We start from the raw sequence: 24305 nt of genomic DNA, 5'->3' as shown, positions 1-24305 counted from the left end.
TGTCTTCAAAGGTTCTGTACAAACAGTGATGTAACAGTTTGGCCCGAGGACGCACAAGGTCGCATCGGCCAATCACAACCATGCCTGGCTGTATCACAGAGCTTCACAGAGAGCTCTGAAGTACGCTTTGTTTATGTGTTGGTGTCTGTAAATGAATCCTGCATGTGTGTCCTGCTGCCTTTGGGCTGGAAAAAGAGCAACAACAACACAAGCTTATTCAACGATGATAAAATATACTGAAGATGCAGACGCAGACACTGAACTCCTGCCTTTCAGTGCCTTCATGGTCTGACTTTACCCTCCGAATCTCGCTTTGGCGGACCAGAGGAGGTACATTTGAGTCTGTTATCGCTAAGCAATCTCTCACATGATAAAATGTGGTTGGTGCCAGTTCTTCATCTAGTTCTCTTGCAAACAAATCAGATGTTGAGCCAGCAGTGGAGAAATTGAGCGTGACACACCGGAGTAAAACTAATCTGTGTCTTTTGTTGTAAAATGCTCGAGGATGTGTTCAGCGGTTATCCTCTGAAATGAGAAAGCACATGTCCTTGTGGTTTTGTGCTCCTGTGTGTATGTGTACCTTGTTGATCCAGGTGGTGATTGCATCCTCTGTGTCATAAGGCAGCTCCTGGACGTGTCCGTCGCTGTGCGAAGGCTCGGCGGAGGAGTACCTGTTGATGCAGGACATCACCCTCTCCACGCTCACCATCTCCACAGTGTACGCCATCATCAGGGTGTCTATGAGCGCTAGGTGGGAACTCTGCAGAGAGACACAACAGCGTTGCAAGGATTAGCTTTCACACTCCGACTTCTTTCCACAAACATCAAACTGATGATTAAATGCTTAACTTTCCATTCTTCTCTGTGCTTCTGCACTTCAGACTGAAACTGTATTTTTAAAGAGCAAAGTTTGCAAAAAACTGTTAAAACAGATGTTTTCATTCAGCAGAAACGCTGAGACGATCATAACATTTGTTCTCTCTTAACAGAGAAGATGTGCCAGTATTAACCCTTTAGGTACAGCTCCAAAAGGCATCTGAATCAACATCTGCAAGACAGCATTCACGGTTAATGAATGTGTTATTTTTTACAGCAGAGAGAGAAAAATAAATACAGGGAAAGAGAGGAACAATCACTCTCCAATCACAATATCACAGCACTGAAATGTCATGATTAAGACTTTGATCCATATCTCCCTCCTCTCCAGATGATACACGCCTGTAATCTTTCACTTCTTGCCTTTTTAACAACTGACTTTGTATTTTTCAGCCAGCTCCAGCTGTCCACCACTGTCTGTGCTTCCTCTGTGTGAATCTGTGTTAACTTAACTTGGAGCTCAATAAAGCCACAATTGCAAGTTTCACACACACTTCTGATAGCTCAATGTGTATTAAATAGTCATGCTAAGTAACTGTACCCACAGTAAATACATCAGGCTTCAAACCAGCTCCGTCTTATGATAGAGGACGTTTGGTGGACACGGGAAAGATTTCAATTGAATGGTATCCTTGGGAGTCAGCCCCTCTTGCCTCATGATCTGAAACCACTTCGCACACTCTCTACATGTAGACCTATTTTTAAAGCACACACTAACTCCTCTTGACTCATTCACTTTATATGAGTGGTTCTACCAGCCATCAACACCTACACAAAGCTTGACATTCTGCTGGCCTTTCTAATCCCATTCCAGGCCGGTCAGACCAACAGACCTCCCTTTCCCTTTCCTGTCACACCACAGGTCCACTCATAAAAACATTACGCTCTCCCTGTGTGTATGTGTGCGTATGTGTGCGTGTTGCTTACCTAAGCATCTATCTGTGTTTCCAACCAAACTGAATAAACACCTAAAGTCAGGCGCTCCATGATCCTCGTCCCACCGGAGCCTGTACTGTCAAGCACAGGCCTCTCTTCATAACCACAGAGCCTCATGTAGCAGCCAGTGTGACCGAGTGTTTCCCTAAGAAACACAGCATCTGATCCAGTGCTCTGGTGCTCAATATCAGCGCTACACGTTCCAGTCAAACAGCCAGCGTGTACGAGGAAATATGGTCATTAGACTTAAATGATTCATCCATTTTGCTAATTGAATGTGCAATCATTGTGTCAGCTCTTACAGCTCTTGAAGACTTCTTCATAAAGGAGGGGAAACAAGAAAGCTTCATTGTACCAGCAATTTGCAGACACTGATTTTTACCTGACCTGAAAGAACACTCTGTACACTCTGGCATTATTAATGCTCCATCTGTGGCGTATTTATTGTGTCAACAGTATTGTTTGGACTGGCTCTTGAACAAACAGCAGCCACACTGCAGGAGCCTCATGCTGAACTTTTGTTTGTGTCTGCAGACGACACTTGTTTAGATTCCTGCATCTTCAGGATATTGCCAGATTTTTGACATTGCATGCATTCTCCTCCAGAGGTACAGCGGCCGAGCTGTTAGACAGCTGGATGGAGTGGCAGCAGAGAGACAGACAGACACACAGACAGATGGAGGGAGAGACAGGAGCTAGAGATCCACAGGACACGATTTCCATGACTGACTGAGCTTTTTCTGCAAATGAAGATTTCTGAGCTCATTTGCATAAAACCTCTAAATCTTTAATGTAGTTAAGAAGCTTTCGTAGGTGTGTGCGCGCGCATGTGTGTGTGTGCATGTGCAGATACCTCTCAGCCAAGAAGTCACGTGATATTAAATAGAGATGATGACAAATAAGTTGCTAATTTACATTTTATTAGCACACAATTTTGTACAGTAGGTAAAGTGGAATGCAAAAGTTTGGCCTTCACTTGACAAAATTGTTTTGTACAGTAAGAATATTGTTAGAGGGGTGTCATTAAAGAGGAGAATTATGTATTTTGTTCTGTTGCTAAGACAACAGTATAACATATATTTTGAGAGAGTATACTTTTACGTTAGCAGTATAATAGGAGTATTGTCTTGTGTAGCCACAACATATCGTTTATACATTTTAAACAAACCAGACAGAACATGTCGATTATGGAGCTTTAAAGATGCTGATAGGCTGATTTTTAAACTTTGAAGAGAACCCGGATTTCCTCTGTTTCCAATATTTCAGTCAGACTCACGTTTGTGATGGTTTGAAATGTTTATAGCAGCAGCAGAACATGCCTTGTGTTTGGCGTCTAGGCTTCTTCCTCATCACTCCTCGCTGATTTATTTTACATGCAGAAATTTGCGCCCAATCTGGAGGAAGTGTTTGTCAGGGGATTGAGGAGAATGACGCAGGTCAAGTGTGAAATCAGTGCAGCTCAGATTGCCTGCTTGAACTAGCTGGCAGGCGTCGCTCCATGTTTGCTAAGCTAATCTAAAACACACATAAGTAGCATCTATCTTCTGATACAACTTTGTTTGCCCAAAATATTAAACTATTCATTTAATAGTTTTATATTTTGACAATGGGGAGGGCCCTCATTTTTAAAAAAGGTAAACATGATGTTCACCTTCTCCCTAGATCTAAGTAATTACCCTACGGTCCCTAAGTGAAAATAAATGTGTTATTGTTATGAATCTAAATAACTTTATTATTGACATTTGTCAACAAAGGACCAATTTGTTGATGCTTCATCTACATGTTTTTTTAAGTATTTCTCACTGTGATGTGCAGGTTTGTTTGTGCCACGGTTTCTAACATGCATGTCTGTGTATGTGTTCGTGCATATAAGCAGTTTTGTGACCAAGTCTTCTTTGTTCAAGTCAAGTCAAGCCAAGTCACAGGTTATGTCAAGTCCCGAGTCAAGTCACTTTTTTTCAACCCAAGATCCAGCACTCTTACCTGTAGTATCTGGTGTTTATAAAGAGAAAACAGAAGGTATTAGTAGCCCGTCTAATAACGATATTATTGGCCAATTTATATAACCTGTTCAAAAAGTATGACAACGAATTGTATCTGTATTATAATTATTGATATTCAGTGAAATAAATGTAATCAAAGCAAAAACAAAGAGCTTATTTCTTTAATATTCCTCCCCATCACTTTTGAACAGTGAAATACTGACAGCTAGACTGTAACGTCAAACACAAAACTTTGTTCAATCCAAAAAATCTTCCCTTTCATATATATAAAATATCCCACATCAGGAGGGTCTTTTATGTTGCGTGTTGCCATAGCGAGGAGTTTGACTGACAGCCAGTCCTCCAATCATGACAATCACATACAGGGGAGATTTTTGAGTCGTCCAATCAGGATTCCCAGTTTGCGCTGCATACATACCTGATAGTTTGACAGAAATTTGACAACATTGAATTTGATCATTTTATATTTAACAGCTAACATTCAAACTTATGAACACACGCAAGTCAACCGAGTCATCATGCCTCAGGTCCAAGTTGAGTCTCAAGTCATTTATTTTTTGTCAAGTCAAGTCATCGAAACAGTGACTCGAGTCGACTTGAGTCCAAGTCTCAAGTCCACATCTCTGCAAAGAAGCAGACCAATGTTAGCGCAAGAGACAGAGAGGAAGACAGTCAGTCCTGCTTACATGTCCACAGACTCTTCTCGTATCCACTACAGTGTTGACACTATGGCATGGAATTAAAAGCCATGTGCTGTCTATTATCCCCTCACAAAGACCTTTTCGGTGTGTGTGTGTGTGTGTGTGTGTGTGTGTGTGTGCGTATTCAGACACTCATGGCCACAGACACGCCTTATAAGGCTGTGGAAATGGCAGAGACTGGTCATAAAGAGCTGCAGCGAACTCATGCACATTATCTAACACGAGCATCAACGTTCAAACCGACTACTGTTGTAGGGCTGTGTGCGTGTGTGTGTGTGTGTGTGTTTGTGTGTGCCCTTGATCAAAGGCATCTATAGGAAAGGACTTTACAGCTGAGCAAACAGATAGTCAAAGTAACCTCTTTCTCCTAAACATCACAAGTGTCTGTTCAGTGCAGGTACACATTATATGCGACCCAAATCTGAGCAACACAAATGTTTTTATTGTACAACTTTACACCCACATGTCTGGCTCTATTCAGATGCTGCTGATGTTTACGGTGCAATTGTCTAAAGTGCAACTAAAAATAATGATCACTCTTGCTATCTTTGTCCCACATGCATCCATAAAATCCTCCAAATCTTTCAGCATTATTCCGCAGAAAGCTTTTACACGAGGGTCCACGCCCCTCTGCAGGAAGATTCAATTACCGCTACGCCTCTCTCTCCTTCGTCACTTTCTCGTCTCTGTGTCTTAGCACCTAGAGAGCAGCGCGTGTGAGCATGTGCGAAGAGACAGAAGAAAAGACATACAGGAAGGTTAAGAAGCTAGAAAAGGGACACAAAGGTCTCGTGCACACTGCTGGAGGTCTGACGGGAGCTGCGTGTTCGTGTGTGTGTGTGTTCAGAGAGAGGGGGGTAAAAGAAGGAGGGGTGGGGCTGTCATTTGTGCACCAGACGTGCTTTGACTCACTGTGAGACCCCACCCTCCACAGTGCTGCAGTAGTGCACATCACGTCTTCCTCTGTCCTCCTCTCCTCTACTAAACCCTCGCTGCTCTTCATGTACTCCGCTCCTCTCCTCCCCCGTCCTACTCCCCTTATACTCCCCCCTCCTCTCCTCCTCCTCTTTCCAGATGGCCGTATTAACTTTGGGCCTTTTCCACTCGTTCTCTGGCGCGCACATGACATCCCCTCACAGCCACAAAGGCAATACCTAACCCTTCCTCCCCTCTCTTGTCTTCCCGCCTTTCCCCTATCTCTACACTTTCCATTTTCTAGACTTCCACATTCACCCTTTCCTTTCTTCTCCTGCTCTACTTTCCTTCTTCCTCCTGGATTGCAGCCAAATGGCAGCCCCTATTACTCCATCATCTTTCCCCCCTCTAAATCTATTCGCTCTGTGACAGACTGCCACGCTCCTCCTCCTCCTCCTTCTCTCTGACATGACTTATTCCTCTTGTGCACAGCATTTGGAAAACCATGAGCTCATCATTTTCTCTGCAGATATACCATAACCCATAATGAAAAGCCTCGACTTTAGCGTGACTGAAATTGCCCTGCTGACTCCACAAACGCACACTTTCCCTCTGCTTTTAAGAACCAGATTTCAGTGGAACAATAAGGACAGACAGATTAACAGATTGCCTGACTGTGTGTTACACAAATGAAGGTCAACAGTCAAAGGAAGGCTCCATTTGTCTATTTAACACTGTCACTTAAGCTGTCCACTAAATCACCTGCAACACCTCACAGAATCACAGACAAGGAGACACATAAACTGAACTACATGTGCACTTTTATAGGTGTTAAAGAAGTGGGATCATTAAGCCTTGCACCAAATCACTCCTCCGCCTTCATGACATCCTAAATCAATGAGTTTTGTAGCACGCAATCAACCGTAAACACAAAAACGTCCTTCACGTGTGACTTTGAAATATCCTCTGGAGCTGAAAACAGGGACTGCACGAGCAGAGGGGGAAATTAAATAAGTGCTACAACCTGAGAGGATAAGAAAGATATGTGGGTACTGGTGGGTTTGATGGAATATGCTTAAGCTTAAATTAAATATTCAGGAGATAACAGAGTCTCATTTAATCCATAAAGATAGAGTTAGGATGAGACAGACGCGGGGAAGCAAAGGCTAAAAAAGACCATGAGAGGAGGAGAGAGAGAGAGACAGGAGAAGTGAGACAGACGGAAAGAAGGAGTGAGAGCAGGAGAGGGAGGGAGGGGAGGGGGAGAGAGGGTGCACTGCAATGCAGACACCTTTCGGCGTCAGCAGAAGTGCCCGGGCTCCAGCCATGCATGTGCTTGCAGTGTGTCTGGATGAAACCGCCACAGAATCGCCCTCCTTTCATAACTTAAAAGCAATTAATAGACATTTTTATGGTCTATAATCTATATTCTCTCTCCTCGAGTCTAGTACAAGGTGACAGTATTATGATCTCAGTCTGGAACAATGAGATAATTAATTGATTTGTAAATCAGCAGGAAATTAAAGACATTTGTACGAAGACAATCGTACAAATAAACGTGTTGCAGCCTCTCAGATGAATGCCCACAGTATCGACATCACGGTACAAGAATATCTCCTGGTGGTGTAAGCTTAGGCATGTCATGTTTGCCCGGTGCTGTATAATGACACAGAGGCTGAACAGTGAGTAATGGGTTGCTATAGGAAACCCGTCATTAGCGGTTGTTTTTCTCTCAACAGGAAAGATCTTGGGGGACGGTCTACGAGGAGAACACATGGAGCGGTGCACAAAAAAACACTATCACATAACTCACTTATTAATTCCCATGAGGGAGTAGAAATGCACAACTCAAAATACCATCCACTGTTTTAGTCCAGAAACAATTATGGTTCTCAGTCCTGTACTCTGTCATGTGCATCTCCACTCACCATGTGTATGGGCGTGCTGGTCAGATCTCTCTCAGTGACCAGCCTGTCCTGGTCGGTGACATACAGGCCTTTCTGGGCCAGAGCCTGGATGACGGCGTTGTGTCCCAGTAAAGGTTTGACGGCATCACTGCGGAGGATCAGGCTTCCCGCCCGGCAGTAAAGCTCTGCAGACTGGAGCAGGCATGCCACCGGAGGCTTCAGGTGCTCCTGGTTGTACTGGTCCCTGTATAAAGGCTCGACCAGCTCCTCTGGTACTGCGTCTGAGGGGAGAGACAGGCACAGAAAAGAAAAGAGGTTAAGGGTTTGAGTAATATGCACCTCCTGTCCTCTCGCTCCATATCTGGCCTACAGGGAATGCATGCAGGCAATAAAAGAGCTATGCTACTCTTTCTATATTTTACTACCTTTGGTGTTGTTGCTATGGCTTCCTTACATTGTTGATTCAGAGCCTCATCCTGATGGCCACAACAAGTTTAAAGCTTGTTGCACTCATACAACAACTCACACACAGAATAGATGGAGTATACCACAAAACAGCCAGAACATCATCACTGAAAGTACATTTTCACGTAAAAAGATGGAAATGAGTTTCTCAGGCCAGTGGTTTGCAATGTTTTGGCTGAACTTTAGCCAAAAGGCTGTGGGGGTACCTTAAGCCGCTATACCCCCACAGCCCTGATAGATGAATTCACACACCCCTTAATTTCCAACTATAATATTCTTAATGTGTCACACTAAGGAATATACAAAAGTGGATAATGTTACAATATTTGACCCCATCAATAATTTAAAATAATAATTTCTGTAAATCCTAACTTAGCTAAATATTAGCTAGCTAACTGCTTCAACCATGCACCCTCTACTGTTTTAGGTAATTATTTAAACCATTAATCCATTACTATTAGCTTTCATTGTTCATTCTTTTGACTAACCAAATTAACTGTTTATCCATTACTTTAACTCATTACTTCAACCGTTAACTAAATGTTTCAGCTGTTTATCCATTACTTTAAGCTAACTACATGAACTGTTTATCCATTACTTTAAGCTAACTACATGAACTGTTTATCCATTACTTTTAGCTAACTAAACTGTTTATCCATTACTTTTAGCTAACTACTTGAACTGTTTATCCATTACTTTTAGCTATCTACTTGAAATGTTTATCCACTTCTTTTAGCTAACTACTTGAACTGTTTAGCCACTTCTTTTAGCTAACTACTTGAACTGTTTATCCATTACTTTTAGCTAACTACTTGAACTGTTTATCCACTTCTTTTAGCTAACTACTTGAACTGTTTATCCATTACTTTTAGCTAACTACTTGAACTGTTTATCCACTTCTTTTAGCTAACTACTTAAACAGTTTATCCATTACTTTTAGCTAACTACTTGAACTGTTTATCCACTTCTTTTAGCTAACTACTTAAACTGTTTATCCATTACTTTTAGCTAACTACTTGAACTGTTTATCCACTTCTTTTAGCTAACTAAACTGTTTATCCATTACTTTTAGCTAACTACTTGAACTGTTTATCCACTTCTTTTAGCTAACTAAACTGTTTATCCATTACTTTTAGCTAACTACTTGAACTGTTTATCCATTACTTTTAGCTAACTAAACTGTTTATCCATTACTTTTAGCTATCTACTTGAAATGTTTATCCATTACTTTTAGCTATCTACTTGAAATGTTTATCCACTTCTTTTAGCTAACTACTTGAACTGTTTATCCACTTCTTTTAGCTAACTACTTGAACTGTTTATCCATTACTTTTAGCTAACTACTTGAACTGTTTATCCACTTCTTTTAGCTAACTACTTAAACAGTTTATCCATTACTTTTAGCTAACTACTTGAACTGTTTATCCACTTCTTTTAGCTAACTACTTAAACTGTTTATCCACTTCTTTTAGCTAACTACTTGAACTGTTTATCCATTACTTTTAGCTAACTAAACTGTTTATCCATTACTTTTAGCTAACTACTTGAACTGTTTATCCACTTCTTTTAGCTAACTACTTGAACTGTTTATCCATTACTTTTAGCTAACTACTTGAAATGTTTATCCACTTCTTTTAGCTAACTACTTGAACTGTTTATCCACTTCTTTTAGCTAACTACACTGTTTATCCATTACTTTTAGCTAACTACTTGAACTGTTTATCCACTTCTTTTAGCTAACTAAACTGTTTATCCATTACTTTTAGCTAACTACTTGAACTGTTTATCCATTACTTTTAGCTAACTAAACTGTTTATCCATTACTTTTAGCTAACTACTTGAACTGTTTATCCATTACTTTTAGCTTACTAAACTGTTTAGCCATTACTTTAGCTAACTACTTGAACTGTTTAGCCAATACTTTAGCTAACTACTTGAACTGTTTAGCCATTACTTTTAGCTTACTACTTGAACTGTTTAGCCATTACTTTAGCTAACTACTTGAACTGTTTAGCCAATACTTTAGCTAACTACTTGAACTGTTTATCCATTACTTTTAGCTTACTACTTGAACTGTTTAGCCATTACTTTAGCTAACTACTTGAACTGTTTATCCATTACTTTTAGCTTACTAAATTGTTTATCCATTACTTTTAGCTAACTACTTGAACTGTTTATCCATTACTTTTAGCTTACTAAACTGTTTATCCATTACTTTTAGATAACTACTTGAACTGTTTATCCATTACTTTTAGCTAACTACTTGAACTGTTTATCCATTACTTTTAGCTAACTACTTGAAATGTTTATCCACTTCTTTTAGCTAGCTACTTGAACTGTTTATCCATTACTTTTAGCTAGCTACTTGAACTGTTTATCCATTACTTTTAGCTAACTACTTGAACTGTTTATCCATTACTTTTAGCTTACTAAACTGTTTAGCCATTATTTTAGCTAACTACTTGAACTGTTTATTCGTTACTTTTAGCTAACTACTTGAACTGTTTATCCACTTCTTTTAGCTAACTACTTGAACTGTTTATCCATTACTTTTAGCTTACTAAACTGTTTAGCCATTACTTTAGCTAACTACTTGAACTGTTTAGCCATTACTTTAGCTAACTACTTGAACTGTTTATCCATTACTTTTAGCTAACTAAACTGTTTATCCATTACTTTTAGCTAACTACTTGAACTGTTTATCCACTTCTTTTAGCTAACTACTTGAACTGTTTATCCATTACTTTTAGCTAACTACTTGAACTGTTTATCCATTACTTTTAGCTTACTAAACTGTTTATCCATTACTTTTAGCTAACTACTTGAACTGTTTATCCATTACTTTTAGCTAACTAAACTGTTTATCCATTACTTTTAGCTATCTACTTGAAATGTTTATCCACTTCTTTTAGCTAACTACTTGAACTGTTTATCCACTTCTTTTAGCTAACTACTTGAAATGTTTATCCACTTCTTTTAGCTAACTACTTGAACTGTTTATCCATTACTTTTAGCTAACTACTTGAACTGTTTATCCACTTCTTTTAGCTAACTACTTGAACTGTTTATCCATTACTTTTAGCTTACTAAACTGTTTAGCCATTACTTTAGCTAACTACTTGAACTGTTTATCCATTACTTTAGCTAACTACTTGAACTGTTTATCCATTACTTTTAGCTTACTACTTGAACTGTTTAGCCATTACTTTAGCTAACTACTTGAACTGTTTATCCATTACTTTTAGCTAACTACTTGAACTGTTTATCCACTTCTTTTAGCTAACTAAACTGTTTATCCATTACTTTTAGCTAACTACTTGAACTGTTTATCCACTTCTTTTAGCTAACTAAACTGTTTATCCATTACTTTTAGCTAACTACTTGAACTGTTTATCCATTACTTTTAGCTAACTAAACTGTTTATCCATTACTTTTAGCTAACTACTTGAACTGTTTATCCATTACTTTTAGCTTACTAAACTGTTTAGCCATTACTTTAGCTAACTACTTGAACTGTTTAGCCAATACTTTAGCTAACTACTTGAACTGTTTATCCATTACTTTTAGCTTACTACTTGAACTGTTTAGCCATTACTTTAGCTAACTACTTGAACTGTTTAGCCAATACTTTAGCTAACTACTTGAACTGTTTATCCATTACTTTTAGCTTACTACTTGAACTGTTTAGCCATTACTTTAGCTAACTACTTGAACTGTTTATCCATTACTTTTAGCTTACTAAATTGTTTATCCATTACTTTTAGCTAACTACTTGAACTGTTTATCCATTACTTTTAGCTTACTAAACTGTTTATCCATTACTTTTAGATAACTACTTGAACTGTTTATCCATTACTTTTAGCTAACTACTTGAACTGTTTATCCATTACTTTTAGCTAACTACTTGAAATGTTTATCCACTTCTTTTAGCTAGCTACTTGAACTGTTTATCCATTACTTTTAGCTAGCTACTTGAACTGTTTATCCATTACTTTTAGCTAACTACTTGAACTGTTTATCCATTACTTTTAGCTTACTAAACTGTTTAGCCATTATTTTAGCTAACTACTTGAACTGTTTATTCGTTACTTTTAGCTAACTACTTGAACTGTTTATCCACTTCTTTTAGCTAACTACTTGAACTGTTTATCCATTACTTTTAGCTTACTAAACTGTTTAGCCATTACTTTAGCTAACTACTTGAACTGTTTAGCCATTACTTTAGCTAACTACTTGAACTGTTTATCCATTACTTTTAGCTTACTACTTGAACTGTTTAGCCATTACTTTAGCTAACTACTTGAACTGTTTAACCATTACTTTAGCTAACTACTTGAACTGTTTATCCATTACTTTTAGCTTACTAAATTGTTTATCCATTACTTTAGCTAACTACTTGAACTGTTTAGCCATTACTTTAGCTAACTACTTGAACTGTTTATCCACTTCTTTTAGCTAACTACTTGAACTGTTTATCCATTACTTTAGCTAACTACTTGAACTGTTTATCCATTACTTTTAGCTTACTAAATTGTTTATCCATTACTTTTAGCTAACTACTTGAACTGTTTATCCATTACTTTTAGCTTACTAAACTGTTTGTCGATTACTTTTAGATAACTACTTCAACTGTTTATCCATTACTTTTAGCTAACTACTTGAACTGTTTATCCATTACTTTTAGCTTACTAAATTGTTTATCCATTACTTTTAGCTAACTACTTGAACTGTTTATCCATTACTTTTAGCTTACTAAACTGTTTATCCATTACTTTTAGATAACTACTTCAACTGTTTATCCATTACTTTTAGCTAACTACTTGAACTGTTTATCCATTACTTTTAGCTAACAACTTGAAATGTTTATCCACTTCTTTTAGCTAGCTACTTGAACTGTTTATCCATTACTTTTAGCTAACTACTTGAACTGTTTATTCGTTACTTTTAGCTGGCTATTAAAACCGTTTATTTAATACTTTTGGCTAATCATTTTAACTATTTGCCCATTACTCCAAGCTAATCTACCATTTATCTAATACTTTTATCTTATTTAAGGTCTGTACTTTTAGCTTTTCGTTTCAGCTGTTTATCCATGACTTTTAGCTAACTATTTAAACCGTTTATCTATCACTTTAAGCTAACTTACAACTGTTTACCCAATACTTTTTGCTAATCCTTTTAACTGAATACCCATTACTCTAAGCTTATTACCTAAACTGTTTATTTATTACTTTTAGCTATTTATTTTAACCATTTATCTAATGCTTAAGCTTATGTAAGGTCCTTACTTGGCTAATCCTTTGAACTGTTTATCCATTACTTTTAGAAACCTGTTTAAACGTCTTCTCTTGCTCCACAATATATAAGGTTCAGTTGTTACATGTAGATAGAAACATTATTTTATTCAGATCATAAATTCTATTCTTATTATTTGTGCTACTTCAGAATATTTCCTGGTACCTCCTTGCGTACATCTGGTTGGGTTAGGTCAGCTACTGGTGAAAGACAGCTTTAAGGCAGAATGAGACCTTTAGTCATGTGTATGTTGATGCTCATCTTATCCCAGTTCCACAGAGGACATCTCGTGAGCGCAGAGCCACAGTGTGTGTGTGTGTGTGTGTTTAGCCTAGATGGAAGTGTATGTTACAAAGCATTAGTACCTTCTAATCCTGTTACCTCATTCAGTAAATCTGATTTGAAGTAAATAGCTGGACACAACACACACACACACACACACACACACAAAGCTACACTTCCAGTACTCATTCACTCTGTCTTCTCTTTGTAGTATGTTGTTGTTCACATCATGTGCTGACTCAAACTTAAACTATTCTAGTCATCAGTCTGTCATGAATGACAAACTATATCTATGCACCTCTATCCTTCTATAGGACTAAGTCCTTTGTGCGTTTGTGTGTGTGGTGACACACTTTTAAAACACAGTGTGCTCCAGTAAGAGTGTGTATTCCTGGTGTGTGTGGTCATTTCCTCTCTGTGAATCACACTGAGGGAAACGAAGGACACTAAAGGAATCCGTCTTAAAGGTACAGCTTTCTGTACTTTAATCCTCTGAATTAACAGCACTGTGCGAGCAAAGAGCTCAACCAAACAACATGACAAAATTAAAGATTTAAAGCTCAGTCCAGAAGAAAAATCCATGGAGCATGTGATCAAACCTCAGCAGTTTTCCAGTGGCTGTGGTTGGTGCACGCCACCACAACAACCCCACACTGGAGGATGAAAAGATATTTAAAGCAACAGGCAGATGTTAAACCAAAGTTAATCACAAGTCCTCCTGCCTTCAAAGTTATTGAAAACGTTTAATCAGGTGAACTTAAAGGTTAATAAAACTTAAATAAACAGCATGACATAACAACATAGAGAGCAAGTTTTTCTAGAGTTCATGAAAATCTGCCTCGTCAAGTAAAAACCCCTCTCCTTTGTGTTTGCCATCAAAGAGGAAACAGACAGGAAGTAGCTGCTACAGGAAGTCCAGGCATGGAGAAGACTGTTCCCCTGGAGACCCCCGAGGATCATAGATCAGCAGCACAACATCACGTCAGCAATGTTATCTCTACTGGCTAACAACTCTATGTTGGAAAAGCAAATCCAGTCAGTGATGTAGGTTGACAACTGTTAATTCTTTCTGCTTTGTTCTTATTTTTTTTTTTTTTTTTTTTACAGTGATTAGATTCATAAATGAACACGGGGTTGTGTTTTTAATTAACTTGATCATAAAAACATAAGTTAAACAAGCAATAACACAAATGTTGGCTCCTTGGTGCAGTGGAACCAAATGTAAACACAGCAATAGCATATCATCCTCTTTTAAGCTAATTTGGCTAACATGTTAGCAAATATGTCCCTTTTTACACATCAAGCAGACACTCATGTCGCTCCACACAATGTGTGTCCAATGTCTCCAACAACTCTTGAGGGAACTACCTGGCTTTTATTGCTGCTTAATTCTGTGCAATGTTCACCAGCTAGCCATGCCTGTCTGTCCGTCATTTAGTACTTAGGAAATGAAATGTACTGCTGCTATGGACAACACGACTGTAATCAAACAGTAAAGCTGCGGGATGAGAGTCCAAAACAATGAGCTGAAAGAGGCTAAAACACTGACATTCGCAGAGTTGGGGGTTACTCTTGTATATGATAGCCGTCATACCAGCAAAACAGATCAAATATCATGTTGTGGAGATAAAAAATTTGACTATATATGATTCAATATAACACTAATTGTTGCTTTTGTCCGAAAACTACTTTTATGCTTTTTCTATGTATACATATTTAAGTGTTTAAGTTGCAATAAAAACTATGGACAGATGAGGCATCAAACTATTAACCCCAAGATTAACAGGCAAACCTCTCATCCATCTTAGCTAAACAACGCCACAGAAGGTTACAACTTATCTTCTCTTGTACTTGATATCTAACTCATATTTTCTTACACTACACGCATGTTTTCATTAACGCCAAACAGTACACCATCTGATTCCACTGATCAGTTCCCTTATAGCGTTAAAGGTGAATAAAATACTGTCTTGGCTCTCCATTGTGTTTTCTCTATGTTTAAGTGATACTGACAGAGTTAAAGAGCTTCTTTCCCATCCATCGAGGGGCATCGCCTGAATAAGCTGAATACAAAGTCAGTGTTGCTGACCTGTGGTGATGCTGGTTACATCACTGCTGTGATACAGCCAGCATCATTGATAAGGTGATATAACCCTTTGGTATAAACATAAGTCAAAGGTTGGCTGCAGTTACAGTAACAGGACATAGATTAAAACATTTCAAACATCATGTTCCCTCTTTTTGATTTATATTTAAACGGCACCACTTACTATGAGTGTCAGTTAATTTAATAGGTTCAGATTTTGTAAAATACTATTATACAACCACAAACTGCTGTTGAGTTCAGTAACAATGAACTGAAGTGACACTGAATAAGGTGAAGACAGAAGTTAAACAATGCCAGATGGTGACCACAGCTGTATCAGTCCCAAGAGAACAATACAAAAATCAATACTGTTCACGCATTGATTGACAAGTTTATTGAACTTTTTGTGGAGGGACCACATCAGACACAAAGCGAAGCATCTTAAAGCACGTCTGGTGGAGAAATTTAACAGCACTTGATACATTAGGCGAGCACTTAAGTGCTGTCGTTAAATCTGAGACGAGCCTAATTGGTCCTTGTTGCAATTTCATTTGATGACAACATGGAGACACAAATTTGAGTCCACATCCTTGCAATGCGTCTTAAAAAGTCCTCCAGATATGGGATTATTTTGTGACTGATTCCAGTAGAGATTTCAGAGCGGGATAAAATTCTGTGATTAACGATATGGTGGCCCGGGATTGACACCATTTAAAATCATCCAAAGCAATGTTTCTGCGGTATATGTTCTGTAGTTTTCTTTGGCTACAGCAAATCCATCTCTCTAAAGTCTCGATACAAACTTTTCAGCAGATGAGAGATTTGTTACATCGGAGCATCACCAGATTCAAACCATCGCTCATCCGTCCAAACTAGGCCAAACAAGGCTCTGAGGACCGGTTATGAATTGGGCCACAGTTCTCGGTTGGGCTGGGAGCTGAAACTGTGTCACTGGAGGGACGGGGGAAGAGAAACGGCGGCGGTACAGTATGTTAAGTCCCGCTGAACTAATAACGGCTTCCTTACGTGTTGCTGTCCTTGACTTTGTGCGTCTCTCCACCATTACGAGTTGATCATGAGCAGCCCTGTTTGGCGCTCACTGCTGGATCAATGGATGTGATTCATTGGTCTCACTGTCTGGGTTTGTCTGTCTGTGTTGTGGCTGCTCAGACTCTCAGAGTACTGTACATGAAGCTGTTTATAGCATTCATTAGCAGAATGAGTAAACCTTTGGGCTGAGAGCAGGCAGGAATTACTCTTAACGAGTGCAGGCCTCCAGAGCTGCTCCCAGACCTCACTGAGGACAGGAGACTGGTCAGATCTCAGATACATGTAGTCACGTATGAAGGAGAATTACTGACACACATATCTGTATGAAAACATCAACATTGTTACTGAAAAGTCGACTTTCTGTCAGCTGCTATTCTTTGTGCACTTTTTGTACTGTGCTTAGAAAGGAAAAAGTCAAGCTCAAATGCTAGTCTATAATGTGTGTGTAATTTTTAAGCAAAAATACAGATAATTCCTGAATTTTGTCTCTTCTTTGTCTTACATGATCATAAAATAAATATGTTTGGAGTGTTAGTCGGACAATACAATGTCAAGTGTTGCCTTCTGTTTAAGAGAAGTGTGATGAACATTAATAGACATTTTGATATGTATAGGAACATTTAGCTGGCCAGATAAAGGCCGGTCGCGTACGAGCAGTCAGATTACAAGGGAGGGCCAGTGTACTGTGTGTATTGAATCTTGAATGCATTTGCACTCTTTGCACTTGGTGACATAATGTTTTAAGGGTGTGAACAATTAAGAAGATTACTTAATTAACTCAGAAAATAATCAACACACTTATAATAGCTGCAGTCTTAAACCTTTAGTAAGTCTTTGCATCTGTTGATCCACCATCAGTAAGTGAAGATCTCTGTCTGACTGTTGCATAAGAGGTTTGTCCTGACTCCTGCAGTCAGGAATAATTAGCCTTAGCAACAAGTTAAATCAGTGAAACTGTGATATGAGCTGTGATTGGCCTTGGAACTCCAGGTAGAGACTGCAATATGAATAACACTGCAATATAAACAAAAATACACAAATGCAATCATTAAGCCTAAAGTTTCTTTTAATTTACATCCGATTGATAGGCCTAGTTATAATTCGGGTAAATAAGACTTAAGTTTTAATAAGACCAGTTTTATTAAATTGCTGCTACCTCATAGAAGGAGGACAACATTTTGTTGTTTCTTTTTAGCAGGAAGGAACATTTAAGTTATTGTGATTGTCAGTGACATTGAGTGTCTGTTTACAGGCTGCTGTTTACAAAATAAACCCTGTTCTCCAGCTCAACATCAGTCCACATTGTGACACATGTAAGATTATTATCTTCATAAGGTTTTCCACTGAATCTAAGCTAAAGATGACACGATTATAAGGCGCCACCACCTACCCGAGCCGAAAGCCTTGGCCACCAGCCACGTTAGGCTGCAGGATATCTTGGCCCTGGTGAAGTCGTAGTGATCGAAGCTCTTGATGGCAGGGACGATGAAGGTCTGTCTCATCCCTCTGCCATCTGCAGCATCTCCCATCTTTTCTCTCTCTCTGTGGATCCCCTCTCTACACTGTAGCCGGAGGATCAGTCAGCCTGAGGAATTCCTCCTCACTGCGGATGACATCCCGTCCAGAGGAATTCAATGCAGCAAAATTTCCCCTTATCCGGAAAAAAAAAGAAAAACTTTGGCCTGGGTGTTTGGAGAGCACGACGAGTTGGGTACAGAAAAGGCTCAAGCTTACGCTAACATTAGCACCATCCTTAGTTTTGTGCTCTTAATGTTTCAGTGATATCTTTAAACCCTGACAGTACAGCGCAGTTTAGTAGCAGGATTTCTGAAGATTTCCTCCCTGACATTTTTATCCGACATAACGGAGCAGCTGAGCGGCGGAGGAGGACAGCTGGAGTCCGGCACCAGAGGACGGCCTCACACACTAACTAAAGACGCTGTTTGCCTCCATGTTGTTCCTCCTTTTCTTTTCTAACTGTTTTCCTCCCTCCTTCTGTCTCTCTCTCTCCGCGGCGTCTTCCCTGCGCTTTTCCTGCCGCACTGTTCGGAGGATAGAGTGCAATGCGCATGCGCGATCCACCCACCCAGTCTTTTCAGTCCTGACAGCACACAAACCAAGGTGGAGTTAACTGGCAGGAGGATAAGTCCCAGATGTTGTTTCCATGGAGAAACTGAGGAAGAAATACACGTTTACTTAAGTCTTCACAAAATATATCTCTTGCTGTATGAAACCATGTGTCTGAAACACACAGAAAAAGCACAATGAAGTGTCTGTATTACCCCTTTGTTTCACTTTAACTTGGTCATTTACAATTAAGGATTTGTATTTTGTCAGATGATTGCACCACTATACTTCCATGACTTACTGAAACTAAAGGTCAATTATTTTAAATAAAATATTGATTTTAGTATTAAGGTAAGCTATGAGTGCCACACACAGACTGTTATGGACCAGAAACAGAAGGATAAAGGGACACCTGGGCCCCTGCATGGTTCATTTTCCTGAAATAGTCCTGCATCTAGTTGTATGAAAATCACACAACATATGTATAAGTCCAGGGTGCAGGCCTAACTAACATACAGAGGCAGCTTTGCCCCCATGGGATAAATAAACATGTAGCATTCTCTATGTTGTAAAAAAGTGATTAACCCACCACAGAAAAACATATGCTTCTTTTTTTGGCCCCATGTCACACCAAACTGACACTCAGGCCTCGTAACTGCCCCTCAGATGTAAGACTAGTCTAAAATTATTGTGAAGCAAGTTCACACACACAAGCTGCTCATTCATATCATGCAGCCTACATCCTGTGATAATATGACACATTGCTTCAGTTTAGATCCTTAAACTTGGATTCACTGTAACCTGTAGGAAGATTAAAATACATCATTCAAATAATGTTAACAAGTAAGTTATCCCAGGCTGTAGGCGGTGCAGATCTAGAGAAGGCTATCTGACTATGGATAGAATTTCACTACTTTCTGATGAATGAGCAACTGAAGGCAAAAATGAAATCTGATGAGACATAGAGGCCATACTTTAAAGTGAAACAACCAGATAACCTTTACGCTAATATTAGAGAACAGCTAATATTAGCATTCGACATTGCAACGTAGCGTGAGCTAGGAAGTAAATTCTTAGCTTAGGCTACATTATGTTAGCTAACGCTAGACGCTAGAAGTTAACGCCTTTCCTATTGTGTTGTGTAACACTTCCTGGCTGATTTTAGTTAAAAACTGTCGGAAAGATAACATTACACTTAAGCTAATGGGTTTCACTTATGTTGTTTTAACCCAAAATATGGCCAGATTCCCGTCCGACTTTTATCTGTTTCTTCTCTTTTTGGTTGGTGATAAATTAAGAAGCGGTTACATATTGATTTGTCTGATACCCTTATGTGACTTACACCCTGGAACACAGCTGTACGACATTACAACAGCAGAGGAAAATGGCCGCTGTGAATGAGGTAAATTGTTTGAAAGCAAAATAAACAGTTAGACGAAAAAATGTATTGATAAAGCTGGCACCTTCCAAAACAAGACAACTCAATACATCCTATAACAACCATTTTCATCTGAGATCATGCTCAGCGTGGGAAGCCCCAAAGCTTAAGTGTTGTACTCTATGTGAGGTTTTCAGGTTTCAAATGATGTAACAGTAACAAGTCTGTCAAAATGTTATCATTTCAACATATCTTAATTGATGAGCAACTGAAAAGAGAATTGATAAAATGTTAAAACATTTGTTAACTCAGTTCTTATCGACAGCTAACGTTAGCTTAAAACCACATGCTGTTAGCTTGCTATCTTGACTGTTAGCTAGCTGACATGACTGTGAGCTGGTAATGCCTTTCCAACCATATGGCTTGACATTATAAAACTGTAATCTAAGAGGTTGAATGCTAATGTTAGTTGCTGTGTGATGGTAGCTAATGGGTTATCAAAAATGTTTTTACTTGAAATATGGCCCAGTGTCCCTCATGATTTTCATTATCCACTGTCTTTTAAGCTGCTGATCAATTGAGAAGTAATGGAATGATGAAGATTTGTGATATTGCCTACACTGAAATGATTTAAAACACAGAAACGCAACATTATCACGGCATTTGAGCTTCCCACAATGAGAATGACGTCAAAGGGAAATGGCTGTTCTTCAACATGGTGAATAAATGAGGAAAAAACTACTGAAACTAAATATTTGTACACATTTTAAACAACAATAAACAAGTACGCAAAAAAGAAGTAAGTGTTATAACCTCATGTACTTTGTTTCTCTACTTGTCCTCATATATAACAATTACACATGTGACGCTGAACTTCAAAGTTCCTGTGAAATAAGCAGCAAATTGTTCAGCAGTGCCCCCTAGTGCCTAACGTAGCTTCTTACAGCTGTGGTGACCAGGACGTGTATTTCACATGTCAGTCAGTAGATGGCAGTCTTATGCTAAATACTGCTCTTAAGGCTTCTGCTCTGCTCAGCAGACTACTCTACAGTGTCCTTAAATCATTAAGATGGCACATAAACGCTCTTTTAAACACATTTATTATGTTTTCTGTCAGCTTTAGATATAATGACACAATCTGAATGAATGCCCTAAAGTGTGTGTTACAGCTTTGACATTTTAGTGTTCACAAAACATGATTATTGCTCTAATTTTTCACAAATACATTTTTCATTTTTATTGGTCATCATCATCCTCTTCTCTGTGAAGTGAATCATCTTGGTCTGCACCTTCAGCCAAACTCACAGTCATTCGAGAGTCATTACCGATCATAATGTACTTAGCATTTTCTATATGAATGTTTGGTTGTTCCAGGTTTGGTTGCCATCGAACCCTGCCGTCCTCACCGTCCTGCCCCGATGGCAAACCGTGGCCGAGAAGAAGTTTTTGTGCCAGTAAAAGGCCGAAGTTTTCTTTCTCCAGTAACTCTGCTGCTTTACTTTCTTTAAGCAGCTGCCTTTGGAGCTGGTTCGATTGTTTTAGCCTCTCCTGTTTCTTCTTCTGCAGCTTCAGTCTCTGCTCGTCAGCCCACATTTCCCTCTGTCTTTTAATAATTGCCGGAGACATCGCCTTTTGTAATTTTCTCTCAAAGTTCCGGTTCTCCTCAAGCTTATTTTTTGTGGCCAAAACCAAAGGGATGTCCTCTTTGGGCATGCAGTTCTCCCGTGGCATCACAGGGATGACAGTGTTGTATTTGTGCTTCTTGTGGATGGAGTTGATGAGTGCCGAGTCTGCCTCAACCTCCTGCATGGGGTTGTTGAAGTTGCGGGTAAGCAGCAGAAGAGTAAAGGCTGAGTTGTTGATAGCATCCTCCACAGACCTCAGAGTACTCTTTCCAAGGATGTCAAAGTCTTGAGATAAAATTGCGCCTTCACTACCAATGACTTTTTCCACTTTTTCCTTCATGCTCTCGGCCATATCTTCATCCTCTGGTGCATGCATGATAACAAATGCATAAAATGTTTCCTCTTCCTCCTCCACCATTATACTTTTATTCATTTCTTTTGCAACAGGCATCTTGGGCAGAAGGATGTTTGTTGCAGCAGGTAGTTCACATTTTGGTTCCGTTGTTGGTTTGTTGGTTTGGTTTGGAGTCTGATCGGTAAGACTGTCCAACTTCCTGCTCTCTGCAGTGAGTGTGTCAACCAATGAGTGTTTCTTTGCTCCAAACAGAGAAGCTTCAACAGATGTAAGGGGCCCCTCAGATATCTGAGGTGCATTTTCTGCTTTGATTTCACTAATGGGAAAAACTGTGTTGTTTAGTTTGGATTCCTCTGATGTTTCTGGAGTTATTCTGTTGTCTTGTAAAGAGATTGTTGGAGGTATACTGATCTCTAGATGTGTAGGGTAAGAGGGCATCGAGGAGCTCGCCTGCAGTGGGTTGGGCATATTTTGCAGTTTTTCTGACTGACCCTGAGACACACTCACTTTTAATGTTGTGTTTCCTTCAGCTAGGCTTCGAAGAGGATCACGGTAAGACCCCGACTTGAGATCCGTGGAGGAGCACATCCACTCTGCAAACTGAGGCCCACAGACTGCTTTAGCTTCCTCTCTGAGCTGATCATACTCCAGATCTTCAGGATTGCTTGTTCTTTGGCCGTCACAGGAAACGGCTCTCTTATACGCCAGATTTCTCAGGAGTGGATCACACAGTCTGTGTTCTGACAAAACCTTAAACATACGAGCCAACGCCGGCAAAGATTCTCCACTCAACTCTTGAAAATGATCACAATGGACGGCAAAATCTTCTACTTTACCCCCACTCAGCTGCCACTTTTCAGCCAGATGGTTAGCGAGGTGGTTGTCCCTCAGAGTCTGGAGTTTGTCCAGCGCCTGCGCCTCTCTCTGGAGAACGATGAGACACAAGGCGTGTATGATATTATCTTCAGGAGACTCACCCAGCTGGAAAGTCAGGCTTAACAGTCGCTCCGGAGTCGCTTTAACTAGTACGTCAAAGACGTCTCTCAGTCCTGTGCCCTGAGTTTCTTCTCCCCTGTGACTCATTATCAGTTTTATTGGCTACTCAAGGTCTAACTTATGACGGAGGCAGATAAGATCACATCTCATTTTCCAGCATATTCTTCTTCATTTCTTCAAGAATTGTTAAAGAGAGACGAGCAGTTTCATTCACATGTTTGTGTCTGCAACGAGATAAATCAACAAAGAGTTATGTCATCAACATGTTCCGTCACAATGTGAGGACTTTGACTGCATGTAGGAAAAGCAGCAGTATAAGCAGCCCATTTAACATTAAACTGACAAACTTTATGTATTATTTTTCCAACAAGAATAAACTGACCTTGGAAAAACACTTGAGGCCAATAACTCACCCGCATGGAGTTCTAAGCGCCATAACATTGAATGTAGCTTCCACTTCGAATAAGGAAGTCACCCAGAGTCTCTTTTCCAGCTCAGTTAGACTGTCAAAAACTTAAAAAGTTTTTTGTGCACATTTCAGATCGACCACGAGGTCTCGGTGGGTCTTTTCAAACTTTTGGCATCAAGATAGTCTGTCTGTAACCGTACCTGCCCCAGTTGTAGGCCTCTGCCAGCTAGACTAAACTTTTGCACAGCACAGTGATGATGTCACAGGTTGTGAAGTAAGGGAGCTCAAGAAGGACAAAAGACAAAAGTAGGAAAAGCTACTTATGAAAACTAAAAACAGCTCTCCACATTAGCAGAGAAGCTGAACATTTCTGAACAGATTCTACACAAACATTCAACAGAACTACTTCTCTCCTCTTTGACTTTATGACTCTTTTTATACCTAAATTTAAACAAAATTGCAACTCTGCAAGAAAAAATCAATAGTGATGAGTGTGGAAGTGTTTAGCTTCTTGTGCACAATGGGCGCAGATGTGAGAGGAATTTTGGCTTTTCTCCCTCTCTGCTGAGGAGCAAGTGTATTTTTATCCACAGAGGAAACCTCAAACCCTGTATTTACCAGGGGTGGGGTCACAGCAGGCAGAGTGCAAGCCAACGTCAAATCTCTCAATACAGTGCAGACAGAGAGCCTGTTTGTTGTGAGTGCAGAGTGCAGATTGATATGTTCACTGTATGACCACTTCTGAGGGATTACGGTAACTCTATAGGAGGTGTGGCTATTGTAACATTGCTGTGTATGTATGTGCATTTACAGAGTAAAGTATCACCATTTTCAGTTAAGCTATAAAGCACATGCCACCGGGACCACAGCTCTGTTGTAGGCATAAACCCATCTACAGCCAAAAATATGCAGAGGGTAACTTAGGGTCTGTATGCAAATTAATTTAAAAATTAAAGAGT

At 39.4% G+C, this 24305-nt stretch overlaps 2 protein-coding genes across 6 annotated transcripts in view; both read right to left on the bottom strand.

The window, feature by feature from the left end:
* The window catches only part of camsap2b (calmodulin regulated spectrin-associated protein family, member 2b), a 37257-nt gene extending 18691 nt beyond the window's left edge, over positions 1-18566 (bottom strand). For all 4 annotated transcript variants that reach the window (XM_069684128.1, XM_069684130.1, XM_069684129.1 and 1 more), the window contains exons 1-3: positions 17907-18566; positions 7360-7619; positions 581-760 (exon numbers count right to left, since the gene is read on the bottom strand). In XM_069684128.1, the coding sequence (XP_069540229.1) occupies positions 581-760; positions 7360-7619; positions 17907-18045 (579 nt within the window). In that variant the 5' untranslated portion in view covers positions 18046-18566. The remainder of the gene's footprint in view (positions 1-580; positions 761-7359; positions 7620-17906) is intronic.
* Positions 18567-21079: 2513 nt separating this feature from the next.
* Positions 21080-23564, bottom strand: ticam1 (TIR domain containing adaptor molecule 1). Of its 2 annotated transcripts, none has more exons than XM_069684897.1 (2): positions 23351-23564; positions 21080-23161 (listed from the first exon to the last, which is right to left on the bottom strand). In XM_069684897.1, the coding sequence occupies exon 2, from the start codon at positions 23022-23024 to the stop codon at positions 21198-21200; it is 1827 nt and encodes a 608-aa protein (XP_069540998.1). In that variant the 5' UTR covers positions 23025-23161; positions 23351-23564; the 3' UTR covers positions 21080-21197. The 2 variants fall into 2 exon arrangements, with proteins under 2 accessions (XP_069540998.1, XP_069540999.1); XM_069684898.1 differs by having other exon boundaries at positions 23320-23362.
* Positions 23565-24305: the final 741 nt, after the last annotated feature.

Source organism: Semicossyphus pulcher, unplaced genomic scaffold (genome assembly GCF_022749685.1).
Source record: "Semicossyphus pulcher isolate SPU_LCO1_2020_fin unplaced genomic scaffold, fSemPul1.0.p SCAF_7, whole genome shotgun sequence".
NCBI lineage: Eukaryota > Metazoa > Chordata > Actinopteri > Labriformes > Labridae > Semicossyphus > Semicossyphus pulcher.
This window is presented reverse-complemented; position numbering and strand designations above follow the sequence as displayed.

Excerpts from the sequence above, each read along its gene's own strand:
- ticam1 (XM_069684897.1), bottom strand. The coding sequence starts at position 23,024 with ATGAGTCACAGGGGAGAAGAAACTCAGGGCACAGGACTGAGAGACGTC.